The 13,767-nt window shown below is 37.4% G+C and overlaps 1 protein-coding gene across 2 annotated transcripts in view; it reads left to right on the top strand.

Moving 5' to 3' along the window:
• exoc2 (exocyst complex component 2) overlaps positions 1–13,767 on the top strand; it is a 322,358-nt gene that overhangs the window by 261,430 nt on the left and 47,161 nt on the right. For both annotated transcript variants that reach the window (XM_060850316.1, XM_060850315.1), the window contains exon 23: positions 6,125–6,266. In XM_060850316.1, the coding sequence (XP_060706299.1) occupies positions 6,125–6,266 (142 nt within the window). The remainder of the gene's footprint in view (positions 1–6,124; positions 6,267–13,767) is intronic.

Below are 13,767 nucleotides of genomic sequence, written 5' to 3'. Positions count from 1 at the left end.
CCAGATGAAATGTGCATCCTGTAGCATGTGGCGAGTTGTAAACACTTCTCATACCCAAGATGAAGCTATACAGGAGGGAAGAATACATGGAATAGCAACAGTGATGAGGAATTGATTAGTTAGAGGAAGAGATAGGAGGACCAACAGCATGGATACCACCGAACAGCTTAATAATAACTGAAAGAATTGTGGGTGCTGTAAATCAGAAACAAATACAGAAATTACTAGAAAAGCTCAGCAGATCTGGCAGCATCTGTAAAGAGAAATTAGAGTTAACATTTCAGGTTGTTCTGAAGAACGGTCTCTCGACCAGAAACGTTAATTCTAATTTCTCTCTATAGATGCTGCCAGATCTGCTGAGTTTTTTTTCAGAAATTTCTGTTTTTGTTGTGGATGATGTTCTTGTTGGGAATTGTGAACAACGAAAGGTGAGTGAATTCTGTGCTGCAATCAAAATTCAGGGAGCTAGGTGGAAAATTAATATAAGAACTGCCAAAGTTGTAATCTCTGATTACACCCTGTCACATGTGCAAGTGAGTCCAGAAGTAGGGAGATGAAACTGATTAAGGTGCCTGTGGAAAAATGATGCAAGCGGAAAGTGTTTAGCATCCTAGGCCACTCGAACAAGCTCTGGAGGTGTGACACCGTAAGAAAGAGGAGCAGAAGTAAGCGAATCAATCCAATGACTCCACTCTGCCATTGAATCATGCTGATACATTTCTCAGCAACATTCTCCCACCTTGCTGTAACCCTTGACCCTTTACCAATCAAGAAGCTATCTATCTCTGTCTCAAATGCACTCGATGACTTGGCCTCCACAGCATCATCCTGTGGCAATGAGTTCCATAGATTCACTAATCTCTACCTGAAAAAATTCCTCCTTATCTCATGACTCCCTGCACTCGGGGTCTGTGCCCTCAGCTCCTAGTCTCGCCTACTAGTGGAAACATCATCTCCACTGTAACCACAGCTCTCAGTATTCTGTATGTTTCAAAGAGACCCCCTCCATTCATCCTTCTAAACTCAAGTACAAATCCAGTGTCCTCAATTGCTCCTCATATGACAAGCCCGTTCATCCCCAGGATCATTCTTGTCAACCTCTTCTGGACCCTCTCCAATGCCAGCACATCCTTCCTTAGCTATGGGGCTCAAACTGCTCACAATATTCCAAATGCAAACTGACCAACTCCTTATATAGCCTCAGCAGTATATTCTAGCTCTCTTGAAACAAATGCTAACATTGCATTTGCCTTCCAAACTGCCAACTAAATCTACATGTTGAGCTTAAGGGAATGAATTAGGACTCCCAAGGCCCTTTGTGCTTCAGGTTTCTGAAGCCATTCCCATTTTAGAAGGAAGTGTACACCTCTGCCAAAGTGCATAACCTCACTACCCCATATTGTATTCCATCTGCCACTTCTTTGCCCATTTTCCTGGCCTGTCCAAGTCCTTCTGTAGCCCTTCCACTGGTTTTAATAGTAATGTCCCTGCACCCATCTTTGTGTTATCTGCAAACTTAGCAATAACCCCCTTAGTTCCTTTGTCTGGATTGTTAATGTATAATGTGAATAATTGTGGTTCCCAACACAGACCCTTGCAAAGCTCCATTAGTCACTAGCTGCAGTCCTGAAAAACACCCCTTTGTCCCTACACCCTATCTTCTGCCCATCAGCCATTCCTCTAACCATGCTAGTAACTGATCAAAGCCTTCTGAAAATCCAAATAAATCATGTCCATTGGCTTTCCTTTATTCAACTTCCACAATACCTCTGCAAAGCATTCTAGCAGAACTCTCGGGCGTGACCTCTCCCTGATGAAGCCATGCTATGTGGTGCTATTTTACCATGCACTTCCAAGTACTCTACAATCTCATCCTCAATAGTGAACTCTGAATTCTTACAAATGACTGATGTCAGGCTAAACAGCCTATAGTTTCCTATCTTTTGCCTCCCTCCTTAAATAGGAGTGTTACATTAGCCATTTCCAGTTTTCTGGGACCCTCCCTGACTCCAGTGATTCATGAAAGATCACCACCAACATCTCTACAATCTCCTCAATTATCTCCTTCAGAATGTTGGGGTGTTGTCCATCTAATCTGGGTAATGTACCCACTTTCAGACCTTTTGGCTTAACCAGCACCTTCTCCATCCCTGCACTCACCTCTGCTCCCTGACTCTGTTGAAGTTCTAAGATGCTGCTGGTATCTTGCACTGTGAAAACTGATGCAAAGTACTTATTCAGTTCCTCTGTCATTTCTGTGTCCCACATTACTACTACTCCAGCCTCATTTTCCAGTGGTTCAATGTCCAGTCTTGCCTCTGTTACCTTTTATTTATCTTAAAAAAAAAAACCTTTTGCACTCTTCTTTCATATTACTAGTTAGCTTATTCTCATATTTCATCCTCTTCCCACTTATTGCTTTTTAAGTTATCCTTTGCTGGTTTTTAAGGCTGCATAATCCACTGGCTTTCCATTAATCTTCACCACATTATATATTTTTGCTGCCCCGACTTCCCTTGTAGGCCATGGTTGCCTCATCTTCCCCTTAGTATAATGCTTCCTTCTTGGAATAAATGTTTGCTGTGACTCCTAAATTACCCCCAGAACCTCCTGTCATTGTTGCTGTGCCACCTTTCCTGCTCGGCTTCCTTTCCAATCAACTCTGGCCAACTCCTCTCTCATGTCTTTAGTTTTCTTTAGTCAGTTGTAATTCTGTTACATCTTATGCTAGCTTCTCCCTCTCAAACTACAGGGTGAATTCTGTCATATTGTGCTCACTCCCGCTAGGGATTCCTTCACTTCACTTCCTTTATCAAGTCTGCCTCATTACACATCACCAAATCCAAAATTGTCTGATCTCTAAAGTGATCTACCAGAAGTTGCTCCAAAAAAACCATTTTGTAGACATTCCATGAATTGCTTTTTTTGAGATCAGCTACCAACTTGTTTCTTCCAGTCCTCCCTGCATATTGAAGCTTTGAGTTTTATAATAGTTCCTTTCTTATCTGCCTTTTCTATCTCCTAGTTTATTTTCTACCCTGCATCCTGACTACTGTTGGGAGACCTGTACACCACTCCCATGAGGGTCATTCTGCCTTTGCGGTTCCTCGACTCTACCCACACAGATTCTAGACCATCCGATTCTGTCATTTCTTGCTATCGATTTCATTTAATTTCTTACTAACGAGGAAACCCTGCCCCCTTTGTCCATCTGCTTGTCCTGTTGACAAGACAATGTTCATAACAGTGATCACGAAAGCCAGGCAGATTGCACCTGAACAGAGCCAAGGCTGGAGTGTTTAGAGACAAATTTTGGAGAGGAAGAAATATCAGCAGTGTGCTACTTTCAGATGGTGATGGATTGGACACAGTTAATGTATATTTTCTTAGAACAGAAGAGCAAGCAAACTTAGAGTCCCCTGGATAAAACATATAAATTAAGATTATAACAGATAAAATATGCTAATGACAGGTATCAGGTAAAAATATAATTGACAACCAAGTTGAGTGCAGAGAGTTCAGACAGATTTAAAAATAGTTAAGAACAGCCAAGAGGAATTATGAAAAGAAGATAGCAGCTAACAAAGGGAAACCCCAAGGATTTCTATAAGCACATCAACAGTAAAAGGAAGACCAAAAATGGAATTTGCACATTAATAAGCATAGGTGAAATATTAAATGAGTACTTTACATCCTATCAAGGCGGCAAATGTTATCCAGGTCTTGGTGACAGAGGGGGAAGCTCTATCAGAAGAAGAGTTCAAAATTGATGAAGTGTTGAGGAGAGTTTTGGTGCTTAAAGTTGATAAGGCACAAGAACTGAATGAAATGAAGCCAAAAATATTTTTTAAAAATGTGAGACTTGCCGGAGCTGTAATCTTTCAATTTTCCTTTGAATCAGGAGGAGTGCCAGAAGTCTTGAGAATTGCAAGCATCATGCCCTCCTTTAAAAAAATGATTAGAAGGATAAGCCCAACAATTACAAATGACACAGCTAATCTTGGGGGTGGGGAACCTCTGGAAACATTTATTCAGGATAGGATTAATAGTCGCATGGAAAAATATGCATTAATTCTTGTGAGCAACAAGTTCTTTTGACTGATACAACCATGGAAATATTGGCTTTTATAACATCAAGTAAAGTTCATCAGTGTAAAGTCTGCTGTTTGCAATGAAAAATGCATCAGCAATATTTTAATAATTACAGCGAGGTTGTTGAAGGATCAATGGAGCTGTATTGTATACATTGATGTCTTGATTGAGTTCAACCAAACTTTGAAGGAACATTTACAATATTTGAATTAATTATTTAGTTGATTACAAAGAGCCATTTCGATAATCTGGGTGAAGTGAATATGCTGATGCAAAATGACTTATTTGGGTCACACTGGGGCAAAGCCAAGTAGCATCTGGAGAAGCTAATATAAGAACTACCTTTGATTTCCCCATGCCTACGATGAAAACAAAACATTCTCATGTGTCTTTGAGTGAATTTTATTGGAAATTTGTTCTGAATGTAGTGGCTCTGTTGACAGGTTTGTTAAAGAAAAGCAAAAAAATCAAATGAATTCTAGAATGTCTCAGTGCCTTGAACGCTATACTTACTGTCATATTGGTTTTAGCAGCACCAAATTAGGTAAAGCCGTTGAAATTGGCTGTTGGCACTAGTGCTATCAATATTGGTGCCGTGTTATTACAGGCAGGGAAGGTAGGAATTGAATAGCCAGTCAATTATATTTTTACTAAGTTAATGCATGCTAACAGAAACATTCAATTGGTAAGTGAGACTTTGAACTTAATATTAGCTTTACAACATTTTGAAGTCTATATCTTGCAACTCTGTATGGACTTTATACAGAGCATAATCGTCTCTCTTTTCTGGAAGGATCCTTGATAGGAATTTGGGACTGTTTCACTGAAATGTAATGCTGCAACCATTCAATTTAAAAAGCAATTTACAAAGCAGAAAAATATTATGGCAGATACTTTATGAAGAGCAAATATGAAAGAAAATAAATGTGATCAAGATAGAGTTATGCAGAAAATGTTGTTTTTATGGAAAGTCCTTGAGTGTTTAATGTGAATGCTGTTGCTGTTAAAGTTAAATCTGCATTAGATAAATAAGTACAATGTTGAGGAAATTATGATTTGAAAATGAAAATGCCTCTTAGAGATTTTTTTTATGTGTGATGACTGATCTGATGATTCACAATTCCACTTTGCTATCTTATCGCCATAAACCTTTCATTCCCTTCCTAATTAAAAATCTGCCTGTCTCAGCCTTGAAGATACTGAATGACCCAACACTGACAGCCCTCTGCAGTAGAGAATTCTACAGGTTGACTAACTTCTGACTGAAAAAAATTTCACTGACACCTTGCTCTGAGGTTATGCCTTCTTATCTTAAACTTCTCCACAATGGGAAACAACCTCTTCAACTCCACCCTGTCAAACCTACTAATAATCTTTTGATAAAATCTCCTCTGATTCTTCTAAATTCCATCGACTACAAATCCAGCCTATTCAACAGGTTCTCATATGATGGTCCTTTCATTACTCTGATGAGCCTAGTTTCTTTGGACTGTCTCCAATGCCAGTCTATCTCCCGTTATACAAAGGAGCAAAGATTCTTCACAAGTTGACAACTCTTCACTATTCGAAATGAAGTGTGACCAGTGAAATGTAAAGTTTTAACAAGCCTTATCTATTTTTTATAAAGGCAAAATACTGCAGATCTCTCCACAGCTGTTGCTAGATTTGCTGGGTTTCTCCAGCATTTTTTGTTTTGGTTTCAGATAATTATTTGTGTCATTTTTGGCATATTATTACAATCTGAGGAAGTGAGGGAGGATTGACTGCAGATTAAAAAGAAAACAAATCTTCCTTGCCTGATGTTATATTAATATGCTTGCCCTCCATTCTTTTGAAGTTTGAAGCTGGAAATACTTTCAAATCGTCATCTGCCTATAAAGTCCACTGACATGGCCAAACCACACTGTATTCCGCCATCATGTGTTATTTTCCAATTATTTGCTAGAGAAAAAATAAAGTTCTAAGTTTATTTCTAATTTTCCGAGTTCTTCTCTGGAACCCCTTCTAAAGTCATGTTATGTCATGTTTGCAGGTTAGCATTGATACAGTAAAGAACCTGGACCAGCATCTTTTTGAAACGTATATTGAACTAAAAGCAGATCCAATTGTGGGCTCTCTAGAACCTGGGATTTATGCTGGATATTTTGATTGGAAAGATTGTCTTGTACCAACAGGTATGTTGTATTCTTCTTTGATAATGCCACTGTAAAACCAACATACTTGATATTTCAGTAAAATGTCAACTGTTTTTGTGTTAATAAAGTAGTGTGGAAAAATGTTTCACAGATAATATTTAAAAACATATTACACTTGCCCATGATTTCTGTACTTTTCATAACCCCCGTTAAGGAAGATGGCCTTAAAATTATGGCAGCATAGATTATATCACCATATAAGCATTTAATGGTTTATGTAAAATGTCCCTGTTGATCATTACAGAAGTTATTTCAACTTAGGCTCGTTAATTCTTTAAGAATGGTGGACTGAAAAATATAAAAATCTGTCAAGCATTCATTTACTGATAACTGTAGCAGTACTGTCAGGCTGTAAGTTCAGTTCACACGCTGTGATTACTTTTGTGAAATCTAATTTAAAATGCACCTTGTAAATATATATTAACAAGAGCAAGTATATCAATTTGGTTCTTCCATTTAACATTGACCTTTTTTTTAGAATCAACCACACAGGACAGGCCTCACAACAGCACATGCAGTATCTCCACTTCACAAGTCAAAGGGTTTAAATGCGAACGTCAGTCCCATATCTTGCCCATAAGTTCCATTTCCTGAATCTTCACTTTCTCTTGTCAGCCTCTTTCTTCGGCAGCCTTTGTGCAAACAACCAAAAGTGCTGATCCACAATTTATTTTTTAGTGTTTCAGTTATGAGATATGCCCCCCTCTTTTTGCAAACACTTGGTGGAAAGTTTAATTTATGATTGCAACTCTCACATTTTTTAAGAAATGAGCACAAAACATAAAGTCGAGTGATCAGTGAGTCTAAGACCAGTCCCAAAGAATATCGCCATATGAATCTATTGCCTAATGCTTTGAATTTTAATATAAATTCTACGAAGATCTCTTATGATGCAGTGGTAGTGACCTTACCTCTGGTTCACAAGATTCAAATTCCCTTCTGCTTAGGGAGTGTGTTATAATATGTCCAAACTGGTTTGGCGGCACAGTGGCTCAGTATTTAGCACTGTTGCCTCTCAGCGCCAGGGACCTAGGTTCGATTCCGGCCTCAGGTGACTGTCTGTGTGGAGTTTGCACATTCTCCCCGAGTCTGCGTGGGTTTCCTCCCACATTCTCAAAGATGTGCAGGTTAGGTTAAATTGCCCATAGTGTTCAGGCATGTGAAGGTAGGGTGCATTAGTCAGAGATAAATGCAAAGCAATAGGGTAAGGTGAATGGGTCTGGGAGGGTTACTCTTCAGACGGTCGGTGTGGACTTGTTGGGCCAAAGGGCTTGTTTCCATACTATAGAGATTGTATGACTGATTACATGTATGAATAAATTCTACGTACCAAGCTGTCGAAGCCACATCTAAGTTGGCCTGTTCTGGTTTATGTATGTGGAAAAATACAATTATTGCTAAATCTCTATTCAAGAGTGTTTTAACTGTCAAAGAATGTCACACAACATTTTGCCAGAGGGAGTTTTATTGCCTTTGATTTTTCTTAAAGCTATCTAGTGTTAGCTGTGACCCAACTGGTAAGACTCTCTTCTATAAGTCAGAAGTTCACAAGTTCAAGTTGCACTCCAGAAATTAGCACTTCCTTAGAATCTGTACAGTGTGGACACAGGCCCTTTAGCCCAACAAGTCCACACCGACCCTCCACACAAAGCCCATTCCCAATTACTCTACATTTACCCCTGACTAATGCAGCTAACCTAAACATCCCTGAACACTATGGGCAATTTAGCATGGCCAATTCATCTAACCTGCACATCTTTGGATTGTGGAAGGAAACCAGAACACCCGCAGGAAACACACACAGAAACAGGGAGAATGTACAAACTTCACATGGACAGTTGCCTGAGACTCGAATTGAACTTGGGTCCCTGGTGCTGTGAGGCAGCAGTGCTAACCACTGAGCTATAATGCGTCCCGTTTCACTGCTGGACATTCAATTAATCAGATGACATTTTAAAGTGAGTCTCCGTTTATTAAGCTGGACATAAAGAATACCATATCCCTGTATTCCACCCAATATCTATTCTCACTCAAAAGCAGAAAAAAGCTATCTGGCCGTTGGTCATTTCTATATGTAGGAGCTTGCTGCCACATTTCCTGGATTGCAACATGGACTTCAATCAGAAGTACTTTGCTGCTGCAAAATGATTACGAATGGCATTATATAAATACAAGTTTTTCTTTCCCTCCTATTCATTGCTTCTGTGAGACTCTTTGCTTATTTTATGAAAGTGTGTCTAGTCTTACAAGAAAATAGACAATAATGAGTAGGGAATTTGATGAATTTGCTCCTGCTCCTGGCATGTAGTTTTGCACACCAAAAGCACATTGAGAATTTGTCGAAATGCTCCATGATTTTTCCTGGTTATGTCCATCAACTGCAGTGGACTGACTGTAGTCAAATTGCTGAGTATAATTTGTAAAGGTATTTTTTAGTCTTCTGATGGCCCTGAGCAATGGCTACAGTTGACTGGATTCAGTATGGAGTTTTTTTCTGAAGTCATCTCTCACTATAATTTAGAAAACCCTCTGTCAGAAATTTTTTTTTAGCCTTTAAAAATTCTTCTTTTGTAAGCCTTTAAAAATTAAAAGGTGTAATGAATCAAAATTGTGTACAAGGAGGAACTAAAACTAAAGTTTTTTTAAAATCCATATATAAACTGAATATTCATCCCATCTGAATTGTTGAGAAGAGGGAATGTTTAAATCTGATATCTGCAGTGCTGTGTATGTTAAATGATAGCTATCAATTTCAGTTATTTTGTAAGCAAGTAACATGAATGTGACATACTGCTTTATCAGATATGTTAAACGAACCTTTTGTTAAATGAACCTTTGCTTCCTAGAACTTGTACATTTCATTTCTGTTTGATGGCAATGGTATTTTTTTCAATGCTATCTCTGTTTCAAATGTTTCTATGAATAGGATTCCACATAACTTAGGTACGTCTATTCTGAAAGAGGAAATTACTGGAATGGTGAATCAATTAGCAATGTGTGGGAGTCTATTTACTGTAATATGGTGACCATAATGGGTTATAAACAGGCACTTGTGCACATATTGGTTTTTAAGTGTCCTCTAGTGGCAGTAAATGAAAACACATTTTCAGTAAATAAAGCTGTCTGACGTTTACAAATCTGCAGGACCACGGTTGAATAATAATTTGGGGATTTTTATAACATCTTGCTGTTTGTAGTGATTGTCAGTTTATAATTTTGTTTTCTGTCACTTTCGCTGTTATGTATATTTGGCTCATGAGGTTCCTTAAAAATGTGTTTATTTAACAATACTATTCAGTCTTACAGGGCTTCAAGCAATGAACATCCTTTCTCATGTTCTTGCAGAAATTGTAAAGATGCCCTGATTAAGGCATAAGTACCTGACTCGTGGAAATATTCTTCAGTGTTGCACTAGAGCAGTGACCTTTCATAAAAACATAGAAAATTTATGCAACTGAGGAGGCCATTCAACTCAACGTATTGCCAGCTGAGAGAATTACTTTGCTTAAACCCACGTTCCAGTTCATGGTTCCTAGCTTAGTTCTAGTGTTTTACACATATGTTTAAATAAACTTTTCAGATGCAATGTGGATTTCTGACTTTACCGTTCATTTGAGCCGATCACACCATACCTTTACAACTCTCTTGATGGAAAAAAAATTGTGCTTCCTTCCAGCTTTACTGGCAATCTTTTTGGATCTGTACCCCTTTGCCAGTAACCTCTCGAGAGAAAAGGTTTCTTGTCTAGGCCTTTTAATTCTGCACTTCAGAAAATATTCTCAAAATTTTCTCCATTCTCAAGAAAAACCCTTTCCTCATAACTAAAATTCTCCAGTCCCAGCAACATCTTCTAAATTTGCTATGTACCTCTGCATTATAATCACATTCTTCCTGTGATGCAGTGAACAAAATCTTACTGAATACTTTAGCTGTGGCCTTATTAGAGTGTGCATTTTAAGTACAACCTCCCTGATGTTACATTTTGCACTTTGGTTTATAAAGGAAAGTATCCTATTTGCTTTGTTAACCATCTTTTCAGCCTTCTTTGTCATCTTTGTGGGCAAACACTCCTGTACCTTTGGTTCTCAGTCCCCTGCTCAGAGGCTGTAATAACATTTGAGAAGATTGATAAGAAAATATCCAACTTTGGTTCTCTGCATTTCTCAGTATTCTACTATATATCGTGTACTCTTTTGCTGTGTTTATCCTCCCAGTGCATTACATCACACTACTTTAGATTGAATTCCATTTACCAATTGTCAATCCACTTAGTCCATTTCTATTCCCTGCAGCCTAAAACATTTCTTCTCCACTGACTACTACAATTAGTTTTTGAATAATCATCAAACTTCTTGATCATTCCCTTTGTGTTTAAATTTAAATAATTGAAATAGGCCACGAGAGGTGACGGACTTGGCACAGAACCCTGTGAAGGTCCATTGTCAGCAGCTTTCCAGTCATTAAAACACCCGTCTATAATTGTGCTTTGCTTCCTGTGACTCGGCCTAATTTGGAAATAACACTTCCCCGTGCATGCCAGGAACGTTCATTTTCTGACCTGACTGCCATGTGGGACCTTGTGAAAAGACTTGCTAACTCCATGTGGATTATGTCAGATGTGATATCCTCATTGACTCTCCGAGTTACCGCCTCAAAAAAATTCTACCAAGTTAGTCATGCGTGACTTTCCTGTAAAATCATGCATTCTGACTGCCTTTGAATCATTAATGTTTCTCTGACTGATGATTTGCTCTCTCCTAAGATTTTTTTTTCAAATACTTGCTCACCAACAACTCTTCACAATTCCTCCTCATAACTAAATTCCCTCATTTTTAATTTTTGCTTGCTGAACTCACTTGACTCTATTCAGGTTCAGAGAACAGGGTTTAAAAATCATTCTGCAATTCTTAATTATTCCTGAAGATGTTTTACAGTTTTTTTAAAAAAGAATTTGTAAAGTTCACAGTATAGATATTCATCATTCTCAACTTGGCTGTCAAAATATACCTGACTCCCTGAGTCCTGTTATTGCACATGAGAAGTTGCACATTTGAGATGATACCCAAAATTTTGATATCCCCAGACCCCACTCTCTCAATTTTCTCCCTTAATCCAACACTGATGTTAACAAATATATCTAATTATTTGCCATATATTAAAAAAATGTCTAATAGGTGGGTAGAAATTGTTGGGAAGTATGCACTAACAAACCTTGCCCTTCATATTCGTGAAACAGAAAATCACTTTCTGCAGTGAAAGAAATGCATCACAAATTCTAATTCCTTTGCAAATTACTTCACAGATTGGCATCAATGTATTTGGCATTGTTAGACAAAATAAAGGCTCTTTCTCACCATGAGGCTCCCCATTGTGAAACTGCTAGACACATCATAATATTTAAACTTTACTTTCATAGCCAGTTCGTAACAATTTTGCTTTAGAGAACACTGTTAATGATGTAATTTAAGGCACTGACTTGATGCCGAACCGCAGAGGCCTAGTAAATGACCCATTACACTATGGAGTGGTTAATTGTTGCTCGTTTAACTTTTAACTGCCTTGACCGTTTTCTATCAGCCTCAGCTATTATCAGGTAACAATAATTTTCCAGACACAAAGCTGTGATTTGGTTCATAGCAAACAAATCATTTGCAATCAGTGAATATAATAAAGATTTACAGAAAGCAAAACAAAGCTTAAGACCCTTAGTGTCTAATTTATGTAAACATCAGATGTGAAATTCTAAAACAGAATTTCCTTTAACTTCTTTGTAGATGCTTCTCTAGCTATTATTTCAAGGACGTAAAAATCTTTCAGATTTATATTAAAGTGTCGCCATCATTAGTCATGATTAATGAGCATTTTGTTTTAAATAAGGTTTATTAAATCTTCGTCATGCTCTGCCTAATTATTAAACATCTGCTCTCAAATATGATTGCTAACTAAATGAATGTTTTTAACAAAACGATTACCACAGAATAAAACCAGTTTCAGATCTTGGCTCCTAAACTTTGATGATGAAATTAAATTTTTGCATTTGCATTTTTAAGAAAAACATCAATTCCCGTAATCAGTATTGAGACTTTGAATATTTGAGTATTGAGACCATAAAAATCTTTTACCGAAATGCTTAATATATCAACAAGCATGAATTTGAAACCTATTTTGTCTACAGTTCAACAGACTTACAAAATAGAGGAACAGAGCTTTAAAAAATAATAAATTTGAACATTTTCATGATTTCAATCTGAAAGTGAATTTCACCATGTATGTGCATAATAATTTATATTGCGGTGAAGAAATCAAGAAGCTTTTTGTTTTTCACTAATTACAGTGCAACCTCGGTTATCGGAACACCAATTATCCGAATCTCAGATTATCCGAACAAGATCTCAAGGTCCCGTTGCTTGGGTAAACTGTTATCCTAAACATTTGATTATCCAAACATTCGATTATCCGAACACAATTCTCCCTGTCCATGGTGTTCGGATAATCAAGGTTGCCTTGTATTAGGTTCATTTACACCATTGTTGGGCTAATTGAAGGGAATAGATACAAGCATTATCAGGCTTATTAAGGGATTATGTTCAGTTAAAGGATGTAACTGTACTAATGGAACAACATTCAACATTAGCTTTAATAAAATATAGTTTGGGTTCATCCAACTTTACCAAACTGATCTTTAGTTTGTTAGTTTTACTTCATTTCCCCTTTTCTTCTCTTGTCACTCAAAGTCAACATCATAATGAAGAATACATCAAGAAGATTATAATTCAAGAACAGGATTACAAGAATATTTTTTACATTTGGAATAAGGTCTGTTTAATTTGTGCAGACAAATAGGAAAGGTACAGATCTGGAAAATATTGAGCAAATCCCCAATACTTCTCCATAGCCCACTTACTCAAATATCAACCAATTCTCCCTTAAATGTTTCTATACTGTCTGCTTCTTTGGACTGTCTATTCCACAAAAAAAAGTCTCTTGCCTGTTTCTATGGCTCTCTCTGCTAAACTTTGAATCCATGGGCTCCAGATTACAAGGCAATTGCTTCTGCCTACTGTGGCCCTAAAGAAGCCTATAATAAATATAAATTTTTATATGTTGTGAAAGCAATAGTTAGAGCTTGTAAAGAAAGAAGCAGATTGTTGTTTTTTTTTAAACAGAACAGTCTTCCATGAAAGACCACAATAATTTCAAGTGCTGGAACACATCCTACAATCTGCAAATTGTCTGTATCTTCTGCCATGGTTCTGAATAGCTACTGTTTGTATATTCTCATTGTAGGATTGTATGAGGTTTACTACTCATGACTTTTTCTTATGCCACAATACATATTATTACTGGTCCTCATTAGTCTGTGACTGCAGAAGAAAAGTCCCATTGTGTAACCTTAGCAGATTGTTAAAGAACATAGTTAAGCAAGGTGCTTAGTAATAGATAATTTCAATCTGTTATATTTTACATTTGACTTACATTT

This window comes from Hemiscyllium ocellatum, chromosome 34 (assembly GCF_020745735.1).
Source record: "Hemiscyllium ocellatum isolate sHemOce1 chromosome 34, sHemOce1.pat.X.cur, whole genome shotgun sequence".
NCBI lineage: Eukaryota > Metazoa > Chordata > Chondrichthyes > Orectolobiformes > Hemiscylliidae > Hemiscyllium > Hemiscyllium ocellatum.
This window is presented reverse-complemented; position numbering and strand designations above follow the sequence as displayed.